Below are 25,794 nucleotides of genomic sequence, written 5' to 3'. Positions count from 1 at the left end.
CCATGTGTATTCAAAATGATCTAAATTCTCCAAAGTTCTTTAGCCTCTTACTTTAATAATTCAATGTTTAATTTAGGCCTATATCCAAATAAAAAAATAGACCTTCAACTTGTAGGCATTACAATTTAGGCTACCATTTTGGGTACTGGTGTCTTGCGGAATAATTTTTAAACTCTATTTGTATTATATAATTGTTTTTATTATAGGGCTACCTTTAAAAAGAGAACCTAGCTCACTGGCCTCTAAATATAGCCCCTACATAAACTTTTTTTTTTAAATAGTTGAAGAAGCACGTGCAGTGGCTGATAGGGAAAACAGATCTGGCGATAAGAATAGGCTATAGATATAACCATTTGGGATGCCTTGGCTATTTCGCTCAGGACAGGTTATAGCCAAGACTTATTCAATATTTTGTTTTGTCTCATTTATTGATATGGGGTTGTGATGGGGTTGTGCAACGCAAATGGCTATAACAAGCCCACATACAGAGTGGAATTCACTAATACAACAGTCAAAATGCCTAATGTAAGGCCTTCAGTCCGTGCTCCAAAATTCTGGAAAAAGTGTGAATCATTAGGTTACATGATCACCACAATAGCCCCACGCATCCATAAAAATAAATGAGGCCATTATATGGTCATTAAATAACACACAACAGCATGGCATATTTAGATAGTGGAATAGGCCTAGCCTAAATCCTATTTACTTTCTATTTTGCAACTCAGGTGGTTATTCTAGACAAGGTTCTTCTGTGTCTTTATCCAGAAGCTGCAAGGCAACTCTAACATCTGGGCTAGAGTTGCTTGATTGACTAGCTAACTTCAGCTAGCTACCCTCGGTTCATGTCCTTTGCAGATGCCACATTACTGACAAAAGTTTGTACGCATAACAAATATATGTAACCGATTAAAGGGAGATATAAAGTAAGAGTTGAACGTGTAAATGTTAATTCATAGTAGTAACATACATTTACAGATCTATTTTAATGTTTACGTTTCATGTTTCATGCATGGCTTTTCTTACGATCCTAGCGAATACATACGTTCAACCTTTTGGTAGGTATCTGGCTCCATACAGGTACCCTAGATTACCAGCTAACTCCTGTCTGACCCTAGTTAGTCGAACTTAAAGGGTAAAACACTTACACTGAACAAAAATATAAAATATAAACGCAACATATAAAGTGTTGGTCCTATGTTTCATGAGCTGAAATAAAAGATCCCAGAAATGTTCCATACGCACAAATTATTATTTCTCTCAAATGCTGTGCACAAATTTTTGTTACATCCCTGTTAGTGAGCATTTATCCTTTGCCAAGATAATCCATCCACCTGAGAGATGTGGCATATCAAAAAGCTGATTAAATAGCATGGTCATTAAACAGGTGCACCTTGTGCCTGTGACAATAAAATGGCACTAAAATGCTCAGTTTTATCACACAACACAATGACACAGATGTCTAAAATTGTGTGCAATTGGCATGCTGACTGCAGGCATGTCCACCAGAGCTGTTGCCAGAGAATGTAATGTTAATTTCTCTACCATGAGCTGCCTTCAACGTTGTTTTAGAGAATTTGGCAGTACGTCCAACCGGCCTCACAACATCAGACCACGTGTATGGCGTCGTGGGCGAGCAGCTTGCTGATGTCAACATTGTGAACAGAGTGCCCCATGGTGGCAGTGGGGTTATGGTATGGGCAGGCATAAGCTACGGACAACGAACCCAAGTGCATTTTATCGATGGCAATTTGAATGTACAGAGATACAGTGACGAGATCCTGAGGCCCATTGTTGTGCCATTCATCAGCCGCCATCATTTCATGTTTCAGCATGATAAAGCATGGCCCCATGTCACAAGGATCTGTACACAATTCCTGGAAGCTGGAAATGTCCCAGTTCTTCCATGGCCTGCATACTCACCAGAGTAAACGGATCGCCGTTTACGACAGCATGTTCCAATTCCAGACAATATCCAGCAACTTCGGACAGTCATTGAAGAGTGAGACAACATTCCAAAGGCCTCAATCAACAGCCTGATCAACTCTATGCGAAGGAGGTGTGTAGCGCTGCATGAGGCAAATGGTGGTCACACCAGATACTGACTGGTTTTCTGATCCTAGCCCCTATTTTCATCTGTGACCGACAGATGCATATCTGTATTTCAGTCGTGAAATCCATAGATTAGGACCTAATTTATTTATTTAAATTGACTGATTTCCTTATATGAACTGTAATAAAGTAAAAATTGCTGCACGTTGCGTTTATATTTTTGTTCAATGTAATTGAAGTTGTTGAAGTAGTGTCTCCACTCCACTAGATGGCGTTATTGACTACACAGACAGGTTATTTCAAGTTACAAATGACCTACTTTCCAAGCAAGTCAACATCCCATTTATCATAATAACATTTATTTAGACTAAACCTTTACCCCCATGTTGATAGATGGACACTACAGCTCAGGGTATGTTCTCTTGGATAATGACAGTCTGGCTCCAGTTATAGTGGGGGGAATAGACCTTTACCCAATCCAGATGTGTTCTATCTGCTTTTCTATGCCCTTCTGCAGCCAGTTACCCCACAGTGTTCCTATCTATTTAGTCTTTATGTGAAGACTTGATCCATGGAAACAAAGTTTGGAGAAATAGGTTTTCTCTGCATGTACCCACATAAAAAAAGACTACAGTTTAGCATAGAATACTACCGTACTTACTGTAGAATTCTGTAGCAAACTGTTGGTATACTCTAGAATACTATACTACACACCGTAGTATCCCTCAATCATGTAGTGCTTACTATATAATTTTGTAGTATACTGTAGAACAAGGGTTCCCAAACCTTTTCACTCATGCCCCCCTTCCAGCATTGGGGAACAACACGCGCCCCCCCTGTACACGCGTGCATGCCTCGTCTAATTCTATGGGTACAATTACTGTTCATGACGCAAACTGTTCACACCCCTCTTCTTGGCAGAGAGAAAATGTTGTAGGTTTAAAGCAAATTTCCTGCAATTCTATACATTTTGCCAGGTCGTGGAGACTTTTTTTTGCCATTTTAAAGCTAATTTCCAGCAATTCTACACCTTTTTTCATGGGGTGCAGAGACAATTTTGCAGTTTTATAGCACATTTCCTGCAATTCTACAAGTTTTGCCATGTCTTATGTGTGTTCATGTGATATTTGAGTGATTAAAAAACGTTAGCCGACATGGGTTAGTTGATCTGGAGATTTCTGACAAGTTATAAATAGCTCTCCAAGGTCTGCAATGACTGACATGAGGAAAACTGCTGATGCACTACCCACTTTCAAAATTGCTCCCTGTGCATTCTACTTTTAGGAACTACTGCTGTAGAATACTATATCAATACTACAGTAGTATCCACAAAAAAACACTGCAGTAAATACTATAGTAATGCCTGCAGAAACATTGCAGTCTGCAAAAATACTACACTTTTTGAACTATAGTAAATACTTCAGTTTTAATTTGCATATACCCACCATATCAAAATTTGTGCTACCCATAAGTGAGAAACCTACATACAAGTACAGACCATATATTGCGTTCCCTACAGGTTATAGAAACTATCTGTTCAGACCCCAGTCCTACCTACATACAGATTATGAATAATGTGTTATTTTAGTACTTCTCCAGTATCTTTCCTCAAGGAGAAAGCCTGCACTTCTATGTCAAAGATAATATAACAAAAATACTGTAGCAAATACTACAGTATCCTACATGTCACCATAGAGATGGATAGAGGACTCAACTTGGATGTAACCCGTTTTAGCATGGCCATTGAGGGCATCCACCATTTTAAAGTAGTCAACTGGGTGTGGATTCCTATGGGTTGGGAGCAATCAGCCAATGATCAGAGCATTGTCTTCAAATTGGGTGCTATGGTTTGTAAATGGCTTCAACCCCACCATCTAGTGGCTATAATAAATGAATGACAAAAGATTTGGTTCAGGTTTCCAGCACTGCAGGTGGCAGTAAATCACCAACATAAACTTGACACTTTTTTCTAAAGAAAAGAAAAGAAAAAGACAAATTATTATTTTAAAATGGACATAGCCACAGTGGCGCTGCCAATGCCGTCACAGACGCCACAATGGCACGGACAAAATGATGAGTCCTCTTTCCATCTCTATGGATGTCGCTGTAATATTTTTGTAGAGAAAATAATCTATAAACTATTTAGGCATGGAAGATGGTCCTGAGACATATAGAATGTATAAAATAATGTTGTACATTTATTGCTAAATAAATCCATGTTTTAGATTATACTCCATTGCTCATTGTGTCCTGTGTGCCACCATCACTAAATATTCCTGCCTTTAACACTTCCTGGTAAGGATCCAATGTCTTTTTTTAGACAGCCAGACAACCAACACGACTTCCTGTCCTTCAGTGCAGGATGTGACATCACGCCTTTGGCTTCTATTTGTCCATGAAACCTCCCTATACTGGGATATCTGTTTCATCTCACTTGGCTTGGAACAAAGCTGAGAAGGTCAACATACTGGAAGTAAAGTACACTTATTAGAAAAGAGAGCAATGATTCTATAGTAGAAGTGCATTGGCTATTTGTGATTTGAATGTGTGTGCAGAATACAAGTCAAAACAAGTCAATCTACAGTTATACCACAGTAGTATACAGGGAAACAGTTAGTGACGAACGCTACAATCATTAGTAGTGAATGAGCAATTAAGGTGTTAAGAATGCAGATACAACATTTTATCAACTTTGTGTGTTGTAAAATATTTTCCCAAAACCACCTTTAGTTTGATGTACAGTACACCAACTTTCTTTAGTGTGGGTTCTTACCATAGAAATAGGATGTAAACATTCTATTTATGGTTGTAGTTACTATATTTCTATGGTTCAGTTCTTCCCTCTATTCTAGCTCTAATGTCTTTATTGTAAACGGAACCATTCTCCCCTGGTGAAATCCAGTGAGTGACCAGGGTAGAGAGTGAAAAACCAGACTATGGCTGCATTTAGACAGGCAGCCCAATACCGATATTTCTTCCACTAATTGGTCTTTTGACCAATCACTTTAGATCTTTTTCAGAGCTGATCTGATTAGTTAAAATACAAATGAGTGAAACAATGATCAGAATCGGGCTGCCTGTCTAAACGCAACCTAAGTGTCTGGGTGGTGGTGATGCTAATCAAGCTAATACTTTATGAAAGTAAATAATGAACCGAACATGAAAAAGCTGCCCTGGCTCTAAACGAAACCATGCGCTCTGACTTTCCAACCGTTTGTTTGAATTCTCCAGTTACATTGTTGCCATAGAGACACTTTATCCCCGCTTCTATGTTTGAGCTAGGGATGTTATAACAAACTTAATATAATTTGGGTCCCCACCCTCTTGTGAAGTGTTTGCTATTTGGAATGTGTGTCCAAGCCCGTGCATGGAAACTTGGCTTGACAGACTACGGCCAGTGCCCTAGCCCTACACTCTGAAAAAAGGGTTCCAAAAGAGTTCTTTGGCTGTCCCCATAGGAGAACCCTTTTTGGTTCCATGTAGAATTATTTTGGGTTACATGTAGAACCCTCTATGTAAAAAGTTCTAAATGGAACTCAAAAGAGTTCTACCTGGAACCAAAAAGGGTTCTTCAAAGGGTTCTCCTATGGGGACAGCTGAATAACCATTTTAGGTTCTAGATAGCACCTTGTTTTCTAAGAGTGTACTTATAGACTCATGTTAAACAATAAGATGTTTACAATCATTACAAGCAGTTAAGTTCTTGTATCACATGCGTCTCCACTGAGTATACCAAACATTAGGAACACCTTTTAACATTGAGATGCACCCTCCCTTTTGCCCTCAGAACAGCCTCAATTTGTCAGGAATGGACTCTACAAGGTGTTGAAAGCATTCCACAGGGATGCTGGCCCTTGTTGACTCCAATGCTTCCCACAGTTGTGTCATTTTGGCTGGATGTCTTTTGGGCGCTGGACCATTCTTGATACACACGGGAAACCGTTGAGGGTGAAAAACCCAGCAGCGTTGCAGATCTTGACACAAACTGGTGCGCCTGGCACCTACTACCATTCCCCATTCAAAGGCACTTTTGTCTTGCCCATTCACCCTCTGAATGGCACACATAAACAATCCATGCCTCAATTGTCTCAAGGGTTAAAAATGCTTATTTAACCTGTCTCCTCCCCTTCATCTACACGGATTGAAGTGGATTTAACAAGTGACATTAATAAGGGATAATAGCTTTCAACTGGATTCACCTGGACAGTCTATGTCATGGAAAGAGAAGGTGTTCTTAATGTTTTGTACACTCAGTGTATATCATGAAGCGAGAATGAATGTGTGCTTTGATCTAGTCTGTAGGCTTAGTTAAAAAACCTGTCCACAGCTTTGGTAAAACGATTTGTATTTTATTATCTAGTCTATATTCACTAATTTAGAGTAAATGACCCAGAGAAACAAAGTTTAGAGAAAAGGTTTTATAAGTACAGAGCTGGAAGTATTGATAACTCATACAAATGACAATGTAATAGTAAAAGTATTGAAATAAGTGTTGAAATAAACCAGTCAATTTCCCTACCCCTGATCTTTTCAACACTAGTCTGAACTAGAATAGGACCTCCAGGACTTGACAACAGCTTCCTGAGGCATCGTCCTAATTTCTCCTTTACACAACCAGCGGACCTCAACAGTGCAGACCAAACCTGGGTTCAAATACTATTTGAAATCATTTGAAATACTTGATCTGTGCTTTATTGAGCTTGCCTGGCTTAAATGGACCATCGAATAGTGCCATCAAACCATGTCAATCGACACTCGAGGCAGGCTAGAGCAAACACTCAAAGTGTTTGAAGTATTTTAAACAGTATTTTAACCAGCTCTGAGCCCCACCATTGAGTAGACAACAAATGTCTGCTTATTTGTTGTAACATATGGACAATAAGTGATGGATTCAATCCGTATCGCCGAAGTATCGTGGAAGATCTACGTTAAAATGTAAAGGTCATTTCCAATTGAGCCGACATACAGTATGCAGCGTTTACCATGAATGTAGTCTCCGCGACCACGGGAACATAATTGTCAATTGTGCTATACAGCGGATCTTCAGCGCTACGGATTGCATAGAGCCCTAAAGCTGCATTGATGTATAGTAGCCCCTGATCCCTAACCCCTGGGTACTTGTGTAGATCTGCGAGGATTGGATAGTTGTATTTAAGCAATATGGTGAAATTCTATCTAGCTTTTCAGTGGGCGAGGTGAACTAAGAAGGAACGCCCGCAGTCCAGTATATGGAATAGTACAAATTCAACAATGCACTGAAAAATAACACTATCCAGATGTTTCGAATTTAACATTTATTTTATTCATCAAAATTCCTAATAGCACTAAAGCACTAACCCATTGGGCACACACTGGTTGAATAAATGTTGTTTCCATGTCATTTCAATGAAATTACGCTGAACCAACGTGGAATAGATGTTGAATTGATGTCTGTGCCCAGTGGGAAAGTAGTTTGTTGTTTTCTTAACTAACAAATAAGGCACATTTGGGAATGCCATTTCAGGGACGTGTTGCAACAGAAGTGTTATTGTCTTTTTCCACAACAACTTCTCACTCATCATCCTAACTCACTCAATCCAATTATAGCATACAATCTCAAAACGTTACAGACGTCAAAGAACAAACATGAATGTCCAATCGACCACTTAAGTGTTAAAACAGTACATTCAGTTAGTATGTATAAATTGGTATACACTATCAGTGAACGATACATTTTTATGACTAGTAACAATCAATTTGAAGTTGTTGAGAATGCTGAGACTATTGTACATCCCAAATGGCACCCTATTCTCTAAATAGTGCACTACTTTTGACCAGAGCCCTATGTGCTGGGTCAAAAGTAGTGCACTATAAAATGAATAGGGTGCTATTAAGGACTGACTCTATGTAGCCCACTACAGTATGTAGCCAACTACGTTACAGTACTAAAATTAAATACATTGCACAAAGTAATACACATTTTTCATTTAAAATCAAAACACATGCACATGCAAACTCTATAATAGTAATTTTGTCTCATAAAGTAAGTTACACTCTGAACTACAGCCTGGTCTCATAGACTAGACGTAACATATTAAATATAAATTCAGGACACTCAAATTAGTATGACATGTTACGTTTGGTATGGCTACATGAGACAGAAGCTTACTTTAGGCAAAAACGAAAGTAGGGTGGTTGGTCGGGGTGGATGGGCAGGCGTATAACGTGAACGTCTAGCAACCCAAAGGTTGCGTGTTCGAATCTCATCACAGACAGTTTTAGAAAATTAGCAACTTTGCAACTACTTAGCATGTTAGCTAACCCTTCCTTTAACCTAACCCCTAACCTTAACCCTAACCCCTAGCCTAGCTAACTATAGCCAGTTAGCCACCTAGCTAACGTTACCCACAACAAATTGGAATTCGTAACATACCATACGAAACATAAGATATTATATTACACGGAGGGAGACAGATTTATGTTTACTATGTTACGTCTACCCCTGAGTCCAGGTTTAACAACACTATGAATAAAAATGTTTATTTCACAATAGTTCCGTGTTGTAGCTGCTTTGGCAAACTAGAACTCACAGTTGAATGTGCTTATATAGTGGCGAGTATCAGTCATTCAAATATAAAGATGATTTCTTCTGCATGTTAACACAACAGTATTATTGCTTATCCTAGTAACATCTTAATCAATGATATAGAATTTTAATAACAAAACATTGGTAATTATGTCTGCCATTTTCATAATAATGTAATACTCGTAATACAACATGAATGCATGCTATTCAAAGGACACAAATTGTAACTCTGACATATTAGTTAAAGCACTTGGGTATCATTCTGGGTTATGCAATACTGATAACGTTTCTAACCGCAAAAAAAACCACACACAATGGCTTATAATTGAGTAAAGGGTGTTCATAATTATGTACCAACTTTTTTAATCTATGTATTTCAATATTTCCTTCTTAGTGTAACTGTTGCTTATTTTATATAAAAAAAAGTGTTGTAAAAAATCTTTTCATAAATATTTCTGTAGGATAAACCCCTCAGATCACTGTAAAACATCAACGAAAAACTCTTCCCGCTTTATTTGTTTCTCAGCAATATAGGCCCTTTTTCACATAGAAAGCTTAAAAATTGCATTACATTTCAGAGGAGCTAAGATCCTTAAAAATTATGGCCATCTAATATATACATAAAACAGTCAGTTGTAAAATGTATTTTTCAGGGAAAAATAACGAGTTTCTTTTTTTTTTTTTTTTTACATCTATAAAGTATTTTTTCCAAAATACACAAATCTTTCATAGAAAATAACAAACCCATACTGAAAAGGAACTAGAAAAGTCAAGTATATGTCAGGGCTGGATTAAATCATTATCGCAGAAGCATCACGGAAGCTCCGCATTATAGCGCAGATTACATTTAAAAAGTAATGTTCCCCTGTTCGTGGAGACTGCATTCACGTTAAACGCTGATTATGTCGGCTCAATCAGAAATGACCTTTACATTTTTACGCTGATCTTCTGCGATACGGATTGAATCCAGCCCTAAATTCAAGACAAAAAACACATCTGAAAAAGCATTTGTATACGTTTTAAATACGTAAACACATTGTATGAACTGCTTCCATTGACTCGTAACGCCATCTCAAACACATGGCTTCTTCACAAACTTGTCTGGACGGAATCAGACTATCCCACAAAAATATATTGGGCAATTTTATATTTTCTTTATATTCTTCATGATATTCCTTATATTCTTAAGGATTTTCTTATCCTTATATTCCTTAAGTCAGAGCACTCATAAGCCTAATGCATATCGATTTTGATCAGTATTAGCACTTTAGGGGTTTTATTCAATTAGATCTGCTTTAGCTGTCATCCGCATAGCGATTGTTTTGGCGGTGTCGAAGGTGGAAATGAGTTAGTTGTCAAATCCACAAGCCGCTCCTGGCATTATAGTGTACCTAAAGAATGGAGAATGGCATTGCCATTGGCTGAAAGGAGTCGCAGTAAGAGATATCCCATGCAGCCTTGTTCACAAGTTCGAAGACTGGAATGTGAGATGTAATCTACACCTCGATTAGGCTGATAGAAATCTTTTTTATTTTTATTCATTTAGAATAAAAGCCAAGCCGCACTGCTTCTTGACACAATGCCTGCTTAACCCGGAAGTCAACCGCAGAGGAAACACTGTACAACTGCCGACCGTGTCAGCGTAGATTGCGCCCGGCCCACCCGGACGATGCTGGGCCAATTGTGCGTCGCCCCATGGGTCTCCCAGTCGCGGCCGGCTGCGACAGAGCCTGGACTCGAACCAGGATCTCTAGTGGCACAGCTAGAGATCCTTAGACCACTGCGCTACTCGGGAGGCCCTCATTATTTATTTTTATGATTTTCAATTTGAGCATAATTATTTCATCTATATAGCCTACACTTTCTCGTTCTGATCTTCTAACGCAAGTGGGATGGGTGTGGTTTCGTGACAATGATCAAGAGCAGCTGCTCACTGATTGGACAGCTCCAATGCAGTTACACCTCCGACTCCTCCAACACATCAGCTGTGCAGCTGTCGGCTATCGCTGGTTAACGCTTGATCTGATTGTATCTAGTCCTAGTTTTACTTGGCTAATACCCAAGCTAACGGAGATGGCTAATGGAAACATACAATATACTGATACACTACTGTTGGGAAGAGAATAAAGACTAGAATATATTGTAAAGATAGGATATCAGCAGTGTTCTGCTCGGTTGTAGTTGGTTTTATAACACTTATTAGATATGACAGAGAAACAGATAAATAGCATTAGCTACAGTACTGAAAATATAGAATTGATCCCAACATTATGTGGGGAGAAAATAATAATCTGCTATGACCTGTAATCACGAACGAAACCATCTATATCAATACACGATTCACATCAAATATGATTAAATAAACCCTTTTTGTTCAGATGATAATACAATATCCATAGAATGGCTATGATGCATCTCCTCACTATTATAAAGCCTAATATTTTATGAGTAGACTACTATCCTGTAGGCTGGTTCAAGATCTGATTGTGCTGTCACAATGACTATAGGGATTGTCAAGAGTCACAAACAGATCTGGAACCAGGCTAACTATCCTTCACCTCCCCATATAACTAAAACCAACTGAGTGTGATGTCCAAGTTTTGACAAATTATGCATAAGGCATTGTTCAGTATCCACACATTATATGTAAGTTAACAGACTAAACTCCTACTTGTGTTTGTTAAATCAATCATTAAGTCATAAACAGACTATCATCTCAAGGACGGGATTCAATCCGATCACGATCACGAGTTATAGGCATTGCAGCTTTAGAAGGCAATGTTCCCGCATTTGTGGAGATCCCATTCACAGTAAACACTGCATATCGTCTCAATCGGCAATCGCCTTTAAAAGCCCAAATGAGATCTGATTTAATCCCGGAGAACGAGGATGAGGTATACAGCTTTTAGTGCAAACCTCATTCACATTAGTGTACTGACTTCAAAATAACATCATTGTTGATTCCATGACAACAGACTAGCTACAGTGTGTGTGATTGTTTTTGCCAGATGCTTCAGTTACTGCGTCCAAACTCAAAAAAATGGTGTTGAGGAAGACATTAGCCAGTTGAAACTTCTCAGTTCTAATGGGGTAAGGTTATTGTTTTCCCATCTTGAACTTGCATCAGACTTGGCAAAACACTACCTCAGAGTTAGTTTAATCCAGCTCCAAACTACTAAGTTCAATTCTCCTCTTATTTCATTTCCTTCAAATTTTTCAAAATAATTATTCTCTTTTTACAAGGCACATTGGTACTTTTAAGATAATATAAAATATACAACTATTAATTCAACCTTTATAGAACCATTAAACACGTTCTAAATATTTGAGAAGCTAATGTGTTTGATTTGAAAAATACACCTCAGCTTTGAAAATTGGTAGCGAACTTCTCTTCAGCTATACTCACAACAGAAATGTTCCAAAAGTGTCAATAACCTCTATCCCTAAAATACAACAATACCTAATGTTACAAAATGTTAGATCAAAGATATTCTTCCCTCTAGATTCTCCAACGATAAAGTTTAAAGTATAGGCCTATATCTTTTAACACAGAGATAATAGTTAGTTACCTCCTCTATTAAAGACATTATTTAATGTTTAAATCATGATGTGGTATCAAACACACAGAAACGTAAACGTAATCCATCATCACACTTACAAAACTCCTCTGATAAACAAAACATGGCTATGTCTGTTACAAGACAACTTTCCCACTTATTTTTTCTTCACCAACCATTATATTAATCTTACCTACATCCCTTCACCTCTCTCTCTCCCCAGACATCCTTTACTACTGTCACCTGTTTGACACACTATGAAGGGGTCAAACCCCTTGGAAAAAGATATTAGTTCGATTCACTGTCATATTTCTAGGTAAATAAAGCTGTCTTAAAGTAGCGTTACAAGACTGGAACAGCTCTATTGGCCAGCTGTGAGTCCTACAAAAGATGTGAATTTGCAAATGCAATATGTATACTATAGAACCACTTTGAAATGCATAAGGATTACTTATTTACTGTATATACCAGATTAAATACCAGTTCTAATCAACTAAAATCCACCATGTCAATCTACCCGCATCCTACACCAAATTGACTACTGAAGTTGAGTCCTTAATAAGAATATTGTTTGCATACATAGAGTACAGGACGGAATTACTTTTCAAGGAACTCATTACAATAAAATGATTATTTGGAAGTAAAGTGTCAAATTAGGTAGGCAAAAAAGACTACAGCATTGCAGATAGGTTCAATCTAACACTTGAGAGTCTAAATATGAATGTTATATTGGCTAAGAGGAACTGGATATTCAGTCTTTATCATAACAGAAACGGCTCTTATTGCATTTGGCTTTGGACAAGAATTTTCAAAGCTGGTCAATTTGTAAATCTCGATTAATACCTAAACACTAATTTCATTGCTGACGTAAATGCATAGCATGTTAAATACAAAACATCAATGTTATTATCACTGTACTACATCTAAACGAAGAACGATTCTCAACCTAAAGTAGTTTCTATAGACAAGTAGAAGCAGTTACACAATAATACTGATATAAAAACATACATACAGTATACTATTACACATTCATATACAAGTAACCGCCAAAATAATGGAAACACACGAGTAAATGAGGGATACAAAGTATATTGAAAGCAGGAGCTTCCACACAGGTGTGGTTCCTGAGTTAATTAAACTATTAAAATCCCATCATGCTTAGGGTCATGTATAAAAATGCTGGGCAGGCCATGATTTTTGCCATTATTTTGGCTACCATGGCTATGCCCCCATAGGATGACAATGCCCCCATCCACAGGGCACAAGTGGTCACTGAATGGTTTGATGAGCATGAAAATGATGTAAACCATATGCCATGGCAGTCTCAGTCACCAGATCTCAACCCAATTGAACACTTACGGGACATTCTGGAGTGGCGCCTGAGACAGCGTTTTCCACCACCATCAACAGATCACCAAATTATGGAATTTCTCGTGGAAGAATGGTGTCACATCCCTCCAATAGAGTTCCAGACACTTGTAGAATCTATGCGAAGGTTCATTGAAACTGCTCTGGCCCTGTTAAGACACTTTATGTTGGTGTTTCCTAGATTTTGACAGTTACTTGTATATATCCCAGTTAAAATCAATTCAAAATTGCACAACAGACAAACAGACGACAAATAATAAATACACCACATATAACATGTAAGCCAGGGATGTATGGTGCGGTATCCCTCAGTTAATCAATCAATAATCAATTCATAATTCATTCACAGTTATTAATGTATAGGTTGACCTTTGACCAGACATTGACCCCAACTTGAGCCCATGACGATAGAAGGTTTAGGGACCTTTGTTACATTACCATCACTAGAAGCCCTGTCTGTCTGTTTTAATGCTCAGAACATCCACACACACACTTCACTTGGCAGGGAAAACTCTTCTGTAACCACAAAATCAACAGAGCCCAAAGTGAGGTAATGAAACCAAAGAGAGGGCAATACTGTCAGTGAGAACAATATCACATTATACACACATTGCGTGGGGTACACAAGGCTATAAGGCCCTGTCATGATTGAGGATATTTACATACAATTATTAGGCAAGTTTTCACTGTTTAAAAAGAGCACTTTGTGGGGTTTTATCGCTGTTTAGCAAGAGCACTTTGTGGGCTTTTAATCACTAAGTACAGATCTTGGATCAGTTTCTCTCACTCCTTTACCATTAAGAAAGGGCCAGTAGGTGTAGGGATAATGACCAAGAACTGTTTTTTGTGACAAACCTCCCCAAAAGAAGGTTTACCGGCTAATTCAGAGAGGGGATGGGAAATGGAGTGGGGGAGGAGGAACAAGGGAGGGGGAGGGGGTGTTGAAGGGATGAGGAACAGGTGATGGAGATGGGGAGAGGAGAAGGAGGATGGATGAGAGGGAGGGGAGGAGTGAAGCAAGGGGGGGGGGGGGGGTATATATTAAGGTGTTATTGCACGCGTCGGCAGTAGTAGCCCAGGACTTTGCATTTCTCACACAGGTGCTGAGGGTGCTCCTTACTCTGGTCTGAGACGTCCAGGCCATCAGGCTTCTCCAATGGACGCTAACAGTTACGTAGGGAGAGAGGGAGAGAGATGGGGAGAGGGGGTAGAGAAAGATGGATGACAGAGAGGGAGGGAGAGAGGTAGAGAAAGAGAAGAGTGAGACTCATCACGTACAAGTATACACACTATATAAACAGTTTGCAATGGTGATAACATGGCAGGGGGAAGAGATAACCTCAATTCTACAGTATACTGGGTGCTAACCACACACTGACAATTCAACCCACACTCACACAAACAAACACACACACACACACCCAACACAAAGCCTTCAATCTGCCAGCAGTTTGCTTGGGACTCAAACCAGCTCTGTTGTATTCCAAAATCTCAGGCCACAAGAACTAACCCTGGATTTTTTCAGACCTGGAGTCAGCGTACTATCTGTTAATGGTTTCAGAGCTGAGGCAAATAACCCTAACATATCTCCTTCTCTCGCTAACACGATATAATGACAGAGTCTACGTTCCAAATGGTAACCTGTTCTCTATGTAGTGCATTACCTTTGACCAGAGCCCCCTCCTACATGCTATAATTCCAGAAAGAGGTCCAAGGCACATGTTTGCTGATATAAACCTGCATGAAAATACCAGCTACACCACTGGGAGTAATGGTTTGTTGGAAAGTATATGAAGGACAACAGAGGGTATCGTTCAGCGCCAACGGTTTGTTGGATGTCGATCACATACAATCCCTCAGCAATCATTTGCTTTCCCACCCATTGTTGTTACAGAGTTTTTTTTATGATACTGTTATTTTTTCCAGACAGACAGTCTCAGACTGATTCTATAACTTGTCAAAACCAGAGCCCGTATTCATAAAGTGTCTCTGATCTAAGCTCAGTATTGCCTATTAGATCACAATGAATATGATGATATGCACAGAGCGGATCTGATCCTAGATCAGCATTCCTACTCTGAGACACATTATGAATAAAGGCCCAGGTTGCCAAGGACCAGAGCAAGAAGACAATGCAGCCAGCCTTCGCCTTGACTGCCTGCCACTAGCTTTAAAGGCTTAACATGAAATACATATCAAACATACCCACAATGTTAAGTTTGGCTTCCAAAATATGATGTACTTGATGACAAAGTATATGTTTCGTAGGAAATATTATCTGACAGTTAAACATCTTGGGTTTTGGACTGAAGGACTGCATCTGTCCGGTTTGTCTGTGTATTTATTAAATGGATAAAACTGTTTTCATGATTAGTTTATTTTGAATGAATGCCACACATATCTTTCAATCCAAAACCAGATTCCATCCGGCCATAGATATCCGGATGCCTGTCTAAAAGTCATGAAATGTGAAAACTATAGAAGCACATAGACGGTCCAGAATACTATAATGTAAAGTAACTCATCTGTGATGGTTGATCTTATTGTTTCACTCTGATCTTGTGCCTGAACCAGTCAAAGACTCCTGGGACTAATGTGCTGCCCAGCATTAACATACTATTTGATGCTATTTAGAAGGTCAGGGCTCAGGTCAGGATACCTTTTTACCTCACCACATAACAGGAACTGTTGAGGACATGAAGACTTGCAGTTTAAAGCGTATCTGGGAATCAGATACCAACGTCAGAAGATAAGAAAAATACACAATGTTTAATTCATTTCCCTCAGTCCTTTCTGTTGGAGCCAAGCTATGGGTGTGGGTGTGTGTGTGTGTGTGTGTGTGTGTGCAGTACCTGGGGGTTAGTGGTTCATTCTCAAACGCTGACAGGGGGAAATATGTGAAGTGGGTGACATTGCAAATGTGTGGAATTTGCCTGTGAGTGTGGTGCTAGCCACAACACACACACACAAGAACGCAAGCACACACACACACACACACACACACACACACACACACACACACACACACACACACACACACACACACACACACACACACACACACACACACACACACACACACACACACACACACACACACACACACACACACACACACACACACACACACACACACACACACACACACACACACGAGCATGCTTTTCCCACAAGCTGTTTCCATTGAACAGAGATTTTTCTCTGCCGTTTTAAAAGACTGACTTTGGTGAGAATAATCCCTGTGAATGCTGAGCTTAATGGTGACTTGATACATTCTCATCATCGGTTTGATCTGATGAAATCGCCTGATATTGCTTGAAGCATTCTATCATTATATGAAGATCTATTGGTGTTGTGATCGTGACCATAGCTACAGTATAGTAGAACCCTCAATGGCATTGAAGAATGGATGAAGATCCATGCAAATCCTAGTGTAGCTGTATTTCCAAATCCAAAGCAGCAAGCAACCCCTAGCCCCTATCCCCTATGCCCTATCCCCTACGCACTTGTGCCCCTAGTCCCCTACACCAGTGGTAACCAACATTTTCTGAGCCAAGATCACTTTCTGATTCAAAATGCAGGCCGAGATCTACCGCTCAGATAATTTTTTAAACATGACTTTAAAAAAATTACACTACCGTTCAAAAGTTTGGGGTCACTTAGAAATGTCCTTGTTTTTTAAAAGAAAATCGCATTTTCTGTCCATTAAAATAACATCAAATTGATCAGAAATACAGTGTAAACATTGTTAATGTTGCAAATGACTATTGTAGCTGGAAACGGCTGATTTTGAATGGAATATCTACATAGGCGTACAGAGGCCCATTATCAGCAACCATCACTCCTGTGTTCCAATGGCACATTGTGTTCATCATTTTAAAAGGCTAATTGATCATTAGAAAACCCTTTTGCAATTATGTTAGCACAGCTGAAAACTGGCCTTCTTTAGACTAGTTGAGTATCTAGGGCATAAGCATTTGTGGCCAGAAACAAAGGCCTTTCTTCTGAAACTCAGTCTATTCTTGTTCTAAGAAAAGAAGGCTATTCCATGCGAGAAATTGCCAAGAAACTGAAGATCTAGTACAACGCTGTGTACTACTCCCTTCACAGAACAGCGCAAACTGGCTCTAACCAGAATAGAAAAGGAGTGGGAGGCCCCAGTGCACAACTGAGCAAGAGGACAAGTACATTAGAGTGTCTAGTTTGAGAAACAGACGCCTCACAAGTCCTCAACTGGCAGCTTCATTAAATAGTACCTTTTCTTTGCAACTCTGCCTAGAAGGCCAGCATCTCGGAGTCGGCTCTTCACTGTTGACATTGAGACTGGTACTGTCACGCCCTGACCTGAGAGACACGGTTTATTTCTCTAGGTTGTTAGGTCAGGGTGTGGGGTGGGCATTCTATGGTTTATATTTCTTTGTGTTGAGCCGAGTATGGTTCCTAATCAGAGGCAGCTGTCTATCGTTGTCTCTGATTAGGAACCATACCTAGGCAGCCCTTTTTCCACCTTTAGTTGTGGGATCTTGTTGTTGTGTTGTGCCTGTGAGCACACCATTACTTCACGTTTCGTTTGCGTCTGTATTTGCTTTTGGTGAGTTTCATTTATTAAAACATGTGGAACTCTACGCACGCTGCGCCTTGGTCTACTCCGTTAGACGATCGTGACACAGTTCACCCGATATGGATGAAAATACCATAAAATTAAAGCTGACAGTCTGTACTTTAACCTCATAGTCATTGTTTGATTTCAAATCCAAATGTGGGGAGTATAGAGCCAAATGAAGAAGAAAAAACACTTCACTGTCCCAATAATTATGGAGGACACTGTATAACCGTTCGTCAAATTGCTATCCATCCCCCTCAGATCTCAAAAAGTGCAAGAATTGTGGGTAGCGACTAGAGATACATTTGAGTTTGGGCGATTATCCCAAACTCTGGGAGGGAGAAATAGCTAAAGTGGCCAATCATCACTATTGAGAAATACAATAGAATGTACTGTACAGAGCCCAACAGCTACTTTCACTTTCCCATAAAGTTTTCTTGCACTCTTTCAATAATGGTTTAAAGAGGCAATCTGGGATTCAAGCAACAACAATAACAAAGCATTCACCTCGCCACTTGGAGGGATTGGGCTGGAGAAATGCAATACCAGGTTGCCCCTTTAATATCAGAGCGAGTGAAGATGTAGCCTCCTTGAGAAAAGGCATCTCCTTTCTGTCCAATTTAGCATTATTGCTAGCAGAGCGAATCATGCATACTCTTTCCATAGTATGCGGGGTAGGTCTATGTCCCAAATGGTACCCTATTCCCTATATAGTGCATTACTTTTGACCAGGACCCAGGGAACTACAAGTTGGGCCCCCAGCAGCCAAAACTGTATTTTAAGTGGTGGAATTGACTAAATTTGTTGAAATGAAAATATTTTTTATTTTTTATTTTATTTCACCTTTATTTAACCAGGTAGGCAAGTTGAGAACAAGTTCTCATTTACAACTGCGACCTGGCCAAGATAAAGCAAAGCAGTGTGACACAGACAACAACACAGAGTTACACATGGAGTAAACAAACAAGCCAATAACACAATAAACAAGTCAATGATACAGTAGAAAAAAGAAAGTCTATGACTAGATTGAGAGTGGAAGTTACATGTAATGTTTGGAACCGGGGAATTACGCCTAAAGCGCTTTCTCCCCTCTCAATTCTACAAACAAAACATTTACACATTTTCAAGTTAATTGAATGAAGGAATATTTAATGATAGTGATAATGATAACACAATTCTGGATGTCACATATTTGGATAGTTACTTATAACATCTAGTTAAACTGTTTCTTGGAGTTTATTGCTTTTGAGAGATGAATAGTTTAAGTGACAGAGCTCTGGGCCCATATTCACAATGTGTCTCAGAGTAGTGTAAGGCCGTGTCTAGACTTGACAGTTCATGCAGCTTTAGTATTCTGAGGATAGATTTCTGATCATGGAATTCCGAACATGTCATGCATCTACATACACCTACATTTAAATGTGTCTACCGTGTCCACAGTGTGTCCGGATTCCCTATTCCCGCACTGTATTCAAATGCCAGTATGCATTATACAAACGGTGGAATAGGTAAAATATGTTAATAACTCAACAACAACGGATGCCAGTAGCTAACTACTGTAGCTACTGCATCTAGCCAGCTAACCTCTGTAGCTAGCCAGCAAGCAAAGCTAAAGGGATTGCATACGGGTTAGCATAACTACCCAAACAATTAAAAATATATATATATATATTAGCTAGCTGGCTAGCATTTATGAGGCCAGCAAACACGTTCCTCGCACGCTAGGAACGTATTTCTTCCAACATTATAATGAAAATGTGTCACCCACTGTATGCGCTTTCGGTAGCCTGATTGCGTCCAGACAAGAGCATGTGAGCAGAGTTGAGTGGTTGGAAATCCCGCTCCAGCGCTCCATGTCCTTTCCAACCACTCCGCTAAAAACCGCTCGGCACTCCTAGAAGAAAACAAATACCACTCCAAATTCTCTCCATTCATTAACATCACAATTTAACCAACACCAATCTATTTTTGTGAACCTGGACTTACCATTTGGTTTTGAAGTGTTGAAACCAAACCATATGGATTTAAATGAAAAGTATTTGAATAAACATGAAAAGGTGAATGTAAGAAGCGAACATCATTTCAAATAGGCTACATGTCATATTAAACATCATATAAACACTCTAAATAGGTCAGGAGCCAGACAGGCAGTCTAAGAAGGAACGAAAACGAATTATTTAGGCTATATTATTTCAATTATTTCAAGGCTATAACCTACAAAGAAATACATTGTGAAGCATTTGTGAGTGTGACACAATATGCTGGTAGGGACATAAAGCGCTCAGCATTCAAACATTTCATTGTATTAAATCGTTACAGTCTATAAATTGTGCATAGGCTGTGATTTACTTAAAATGAAATACAAATGAAACGAACAATTACTTGTTAGTGCCTTTGAATTCATTTTTAGAATTCATTTTTAGAAACAGGAGTTTGGCCAGTCTGTAGCTTCATGTCTCATGTGATGGTGCCTGGAGAGCCGGTCAGCAGCAGAGAATATCCTGTCCACATTTGCAGATCCACTGGGGATGCTAAACTCTTGCTAGGCTGGGCAGGGATGCAGAGTTATATTTTTTATTTTTCTATAGGTAGGCCTAAAGTTTTTTAGGTAAAATAAGCCAAATCAAAACAGAAAGCTCCTTGAACGTGAGAATATGCCAGGCCTATTGGGCCAAAATAAATGATGGCCTATTGTATAGATAATAGAACAAAAATGAACGAAACGTTTAAGAGATCAGATTTTTGGTTTATAAATACTTTGCTACAATGACACACTTAGTTATCTACCCAACTCGTTCCTTTCTTTTAGCATGTGCACGTAGTAAGTACACCATCATGCTTTCGAGATACGTGTCTTTTCAGATTCCACAAAGATTCTTCACCCTCTCACTCCCTCTCTTGCTCTTGGTCCTCATCTTTGTAAGTGTAACCATGGGAAATGGCTAGCTAGTTAGCGGTGGTGCATGCTAATAGCGTTTCAATCGGTGACGTCACTCGCTCTGAGACCTTGAAGTAGTTGTTCCCTTTGCTCAGCAAGGGCCGCGGCTTTTGTGGAGCGATGGTTAACGATACTTCGAGGGTGGCTGTTGTCGACGTGTGCAGAGGGTCCCTGCTTCGAGCCCAGGTAGGGGCGAGGAAAGGGACAGAAGCTATACTGTTACATAAGTCCCCTTGATTTTCCTCCTTTATCAGTTTCTTTATGAAAATATTTAGCAAACTCCATGACAGTAGGTAAAGCAAGGGGTTACCGCAGCCCACAAGTAGACTACAAATGCATACTGGGCCGGGCATGCCCTGAGCTCGTGGGGTGCTACTGGGGCACTACTGGAGCGAAATTGGAGCGGGCGAGAAGGCCGATGCTCAAGCCTTTGGGAATCTCGCCCCACCCTCCACTAAATTTGGGCACTCTCTGCTCCTTGCTCCACTCCAGCTCTGCTCACACACTCTGGTCCAGACTGAGGAGAAATTCACACAAAATGCATCCCTGACCACCTCCTGAAGTGGTGAGCCAGATCTAAACACAATCAGACCACAAAGCCACCCATCTTTTCAATGCGATCTTCTTATTCTGATAGCAAAAGTCGCATGTCAAGTGTAGACACGACAAGACCTAAGATTATTTTAGGAGCATTTATATCTAGGATCAGGTCCCAGCCGTCCATATAATCTAAACCATTGTAATCCTAAAGGCAAACTGATTCTAGATCAGCACTCTTACTTTACTCTGAAGCACTTTTTTTTTACTATACTTCAAATCAGGCAAGTTGGGAACAGCCTACAAAATGTAAGCAGCCACAAGTTGTGTCCAAATTAGCACCCTATACCATAGTCAAAACTAGTGTACTGCATAGGGAATAGGAAGCCATTTGGGACGCATCCTCTGAGACCACTAATGTGACCACATTTCCCTCCCTGTATCTGGACCTTATTAACCTCCGGCTGAGGCCTGTTATTTCACCATTAAAACAAATGTAGCTTCAACACACCCCTCCGTTTATACACTTTCCCTTACAAACCCCTGACTAAAGAGGTTGAGTTGTCAAACCATATTCTGAATGTTTTTTAATAATGATTAAGAACACTTTGCATATTTTTTTCACAACATACAAAATTACTCCATCACACACACACACACACACACACACACACACACACACACACACACAAAGCTCACGAGCGCACACACGCACACACAGAAACACCCACAAACACCCACAAACACCCCAAATACCCCATGCACAACTGCACACATATGAGCACGTGCACACACATACGTTGTCCTACCTGCTTGTGTGGGTAGACGTTGATATGGCACTTGATACATTCTTGTCCCATGTTGGCCCAGGAGTTACCGCTCATCCACTTCCTCTTACACTTGGGACATTTGTACTCTCCGAAACACCTCTTCTTCCCCTGGTACGGAGTTAGACCCTCACCTTTAGGCCGTGCCTGGGAGGACAAAATAGAGAGGTTTAGATTGTATCTTAAGATACACTACACATGTATATGGGCACTCGCTTATCAAAAATCTAATTGCAAAATCATGGGTATTAATTTGGAGTTGGTCCCCCCTTTGCTGCTATAACAGCCTCCACTCGTCTGGAAAGGCGTTCCACTAAATGTTGGAACATTGCTGTGGGGACTTGCTTCCATTCAGCCACAAGAGCATTAGTGAGGTTGACACTGATGTTGGACGATTAGGCCTTGCTTGCAGTCGGCGTTCCAATTTATCCCATAGGTGTTTGATGGGGTTATGGTCAGGGCTCTGTGTAGGCCAGTCAAGTTCTTCCACACCGATCTCGACAAACAATTTCTGCATGGACTTTGCTTTGTGCACGAAGGCATTGTCATGCTGAAACAGGAAAGGGCCTTCCCCAAACTGTTGCCACAAAGTTGGAAGCACAGAATCGTCTAGAATGTCATTGTATGCTGTAGTGTTAAGATTTCCCTTCACTGGAACTAAGGGGCCTAGCCCAGACCATGAAAAATAACCCCAGACCATTATTCCTCCTCCACCAAACTTTTCAGTTGGCACTATGCATTCTGGCAGATAGCGTTCCCCTGGCATCCGCCAGACTCCGATTCCTCCGTCAGACTGCCAGATGGTGAAGCGTGATTTATCACTCCAGAGAACGCATTTCAACTGCTCCAGAGTCCAATGGCGGCGAGCTTTACACCACTCCAGTCAATGGTTAGCATTGCGCATGGTGATCTTAGGCTTGTGTGCAGCTGCTCGGCCATGGAAACCCATATCATGAAGCTCCCAACAAACAGTTACTGTACTGACGTTGCTTCCAGAGGTAGTTTGGAAATCGGTAGTGAGTGATGCAACCGAGGGCAGACAATTTTTATGCACTACGAGCTTCAGAACTTGGCCCCCCCGCTCTGTGAGCTTGTGTGGCCTACCACTTCGCGACTGAGCCGTTGTTGCTCCTAGATGTTTCCACTTCACAATAACAGCAGTTAAACTTGACCAGGGAAGCTCTAACAGGGCAGACATTTGACAAACTGACTTGTTGGAAAGGTGGCATCCTTTGACTGCGCCATGTTGAAAGTCACTGAGCTCTTTAGTACGAGCCATTATGCTACCAATGTTTGTCTATGGAGATTGCATGGCTGTGTGCTCCATTTTATACACCTGTGAGCAACAGTTCTGGCTGAAATAGCAGAATCCACTCATTTGAAGCGTGTCCACATACTTTTGGCCATGTAGGGGATATCATGTGGGTGAAACTCAGTATACAGAAGGTCCCTGAAACAGATGGTGAGAACACAAAAGAGATAAAGACATATGCAAAAAGTTTACTTAACTAATGCTACCCTTTTTGTTCTTTATTTTTTGGGGGGTGCTTATATTTTTCCTATGCATGCAGCATATTGTAACATTTGGAGAGTTGAGAAACTGAGACTGAGCGAGGAGAAGGCTTTTCGGCCACACTCTGTCTCACACACACAGACACACACACTCCACCAGCCATGAAATAAAGCTTGCGAGAGGCTAATATCCCTGGGAGGGGCTCCTCCTCATCATACTACCGAGTTCATACGGTCTACATCCCAAATGGCACCATAGTCTCTATATAGTGCACTACTTTTAACCAGGGCCCAAATGGCTCTGGTCAAAAGTAGTGCGCTATATAGGGAATAGGGTGCCATTTGTGACGCACCATACTGGCAGTGGTTCATCTAGGCCAGGCTACTACAACAGCAACAAGGGGTAAAAGTCTCATTTTCCCCCTAGAGTGTCGCAAACAAAGCACGATTGATGTCATTGCGGGGATAAATCACTGTGCGTGCGTATGTCCTGCCAAAACGAACTAATTAGGGAGCTTGACTGGCGTTGGCTGATCTCCCACTGGCTGACGGCTGATGTGTTCGGCTGATGTTATGTTGGATTCTGAACCCCACCCATCAGATGCAAATCCCTGTGTACTACAACCTACTCTAGTCTAATAAAACAAACACTTCTTTTCAAGGATCCCTAAGAATGCACTTTTTTGTTCCAGCCCAGTACTAGCACATCTGATTCAACTAGTCAACTAACCACCAAGCCCATGATTAGTTGTTAAGGCTTGTTTTCTTACAAGGCGGAGGGAATTGCCCAAAGCTGGTCCCAGATTTCAGTTAGAGGGCAGAGAGGCGAGAGAACTCAGGGGGTAGACATTGTTATAAAGAGGTGTAGAGGTCTGTAGGGAGGTGGAAAGATATGTGTGTGTGTGTGTGTGTGTGTGTGTGTGTGTGTGTGTGTGTGTGTGTGTGTGTGTGTGTGTGTGTGTGCATGCGTGTATGTATAGGAGTGTAGGGGGGTTGAGAGAGGTGGTAGATGTATACCACTGGTCCAGTCCATCCAGCATGAGTAATGCAAAGCTTAATCATCAGCATCTGGTCCAGTGTAAACCTACGCCAGCGCCTTGCGTCATTGAGGACGAGCAGCCAAGGCCTCACTATGATAGGCTGCCACTGTCCAGCAGCTCACTATGATAGGCTGTTACTGTCCAGGGGTTCAACAACAACATGACATTGACCTAACCACCGTCAACACAACATCTCCCTCTGTGACAGAGAAGGAGAGAGAGAGGGAGATGGAAGAAGGGAGGGAATGAGGAGAGAGAACAGCTGGAAACGGTGACATGGCCTGGCTCTGAGACCGGCAGTCCATACGCATTAAAGGCGACGCTCTGACACAATCACAAACAACGTCATGTAAGACGTTATTTGGACAGTCCCAGGGCCAGCTCTAACCTTTTGGGGACCCTAAGTGAGATTTGGTGTGTAGGTATTTTATAACAAATGTCATGCAATTCTACTAATTTTGCCATGGTAAAGAGAGAGAGACATTCTTGTAGTTTTAATGCTAATTTCCTACAATTCTACACATTTTGTAATGACTTATGCCATGTTAATGATATCTGAGTGAGAGTGACTAACAAAATCAATGGGGGCCCCCGGAGGTCATGGCTAATTGAGTGGCTGTGAGTGACTGTCAAAACAAGAGAAAAACTGCTGATGCACAACCAAATTTCAAACTTGCACGTATTATTCTAACTCTCAACAGTAAGTTGAGACCCCGGAGAACCTAAGAGATATGGGTGCTTATGTCGCTTCTGTCACTTATGCCTGGAGCCAGCCCTGGACAGTCCCCTCCAAACGAT

The 25,794-nt window shown here is 40.5% G+C and overlaps 1 protein-coding gene across 1 annotated transcript in view; it reads right to left on the bottom strand.

Annotated features, from left to right (window-relative positions):
* Window positions 1-7,328: 7,328 nt before the first annotated feature.
* LOC106608383 (zinc finger CCHC domain-containing protein 24) overlaps window positions 7,329-25,794 on the bottom strand; it is a 62,453-nt gene continuing 43,987 nt past the window's right edge. The window contains 2 exon segments of the mRNA XM_014206298.3: window positions 7,329-14,702; window positions 22,427-22,591. Coding sequence (XP_014061773.1) covers window positions 14,589-14,702; window positions 22,427-22,591 — 279 coding nt within the window. The 3' untranslated portion in view covers window positions 7,329-14,588.

Source organism: Salmo salar, chromosome 01 (assembly GCF_965601325.2).
Source record: "Salmo salar chromosome 01, fSalSal1, whole genome shotgun sequence".
Taxonomy (NCBI): Eukaryota; Metazoa; Chordata; class Actinopteri; order Salmoniformes; family Salmonidae; genus Salmo; species Salmo salar.
Note: the sequence above shows the minus strand (reverse complement) of the source record. Positions and strands in the feature narration are given on the sequence as shown.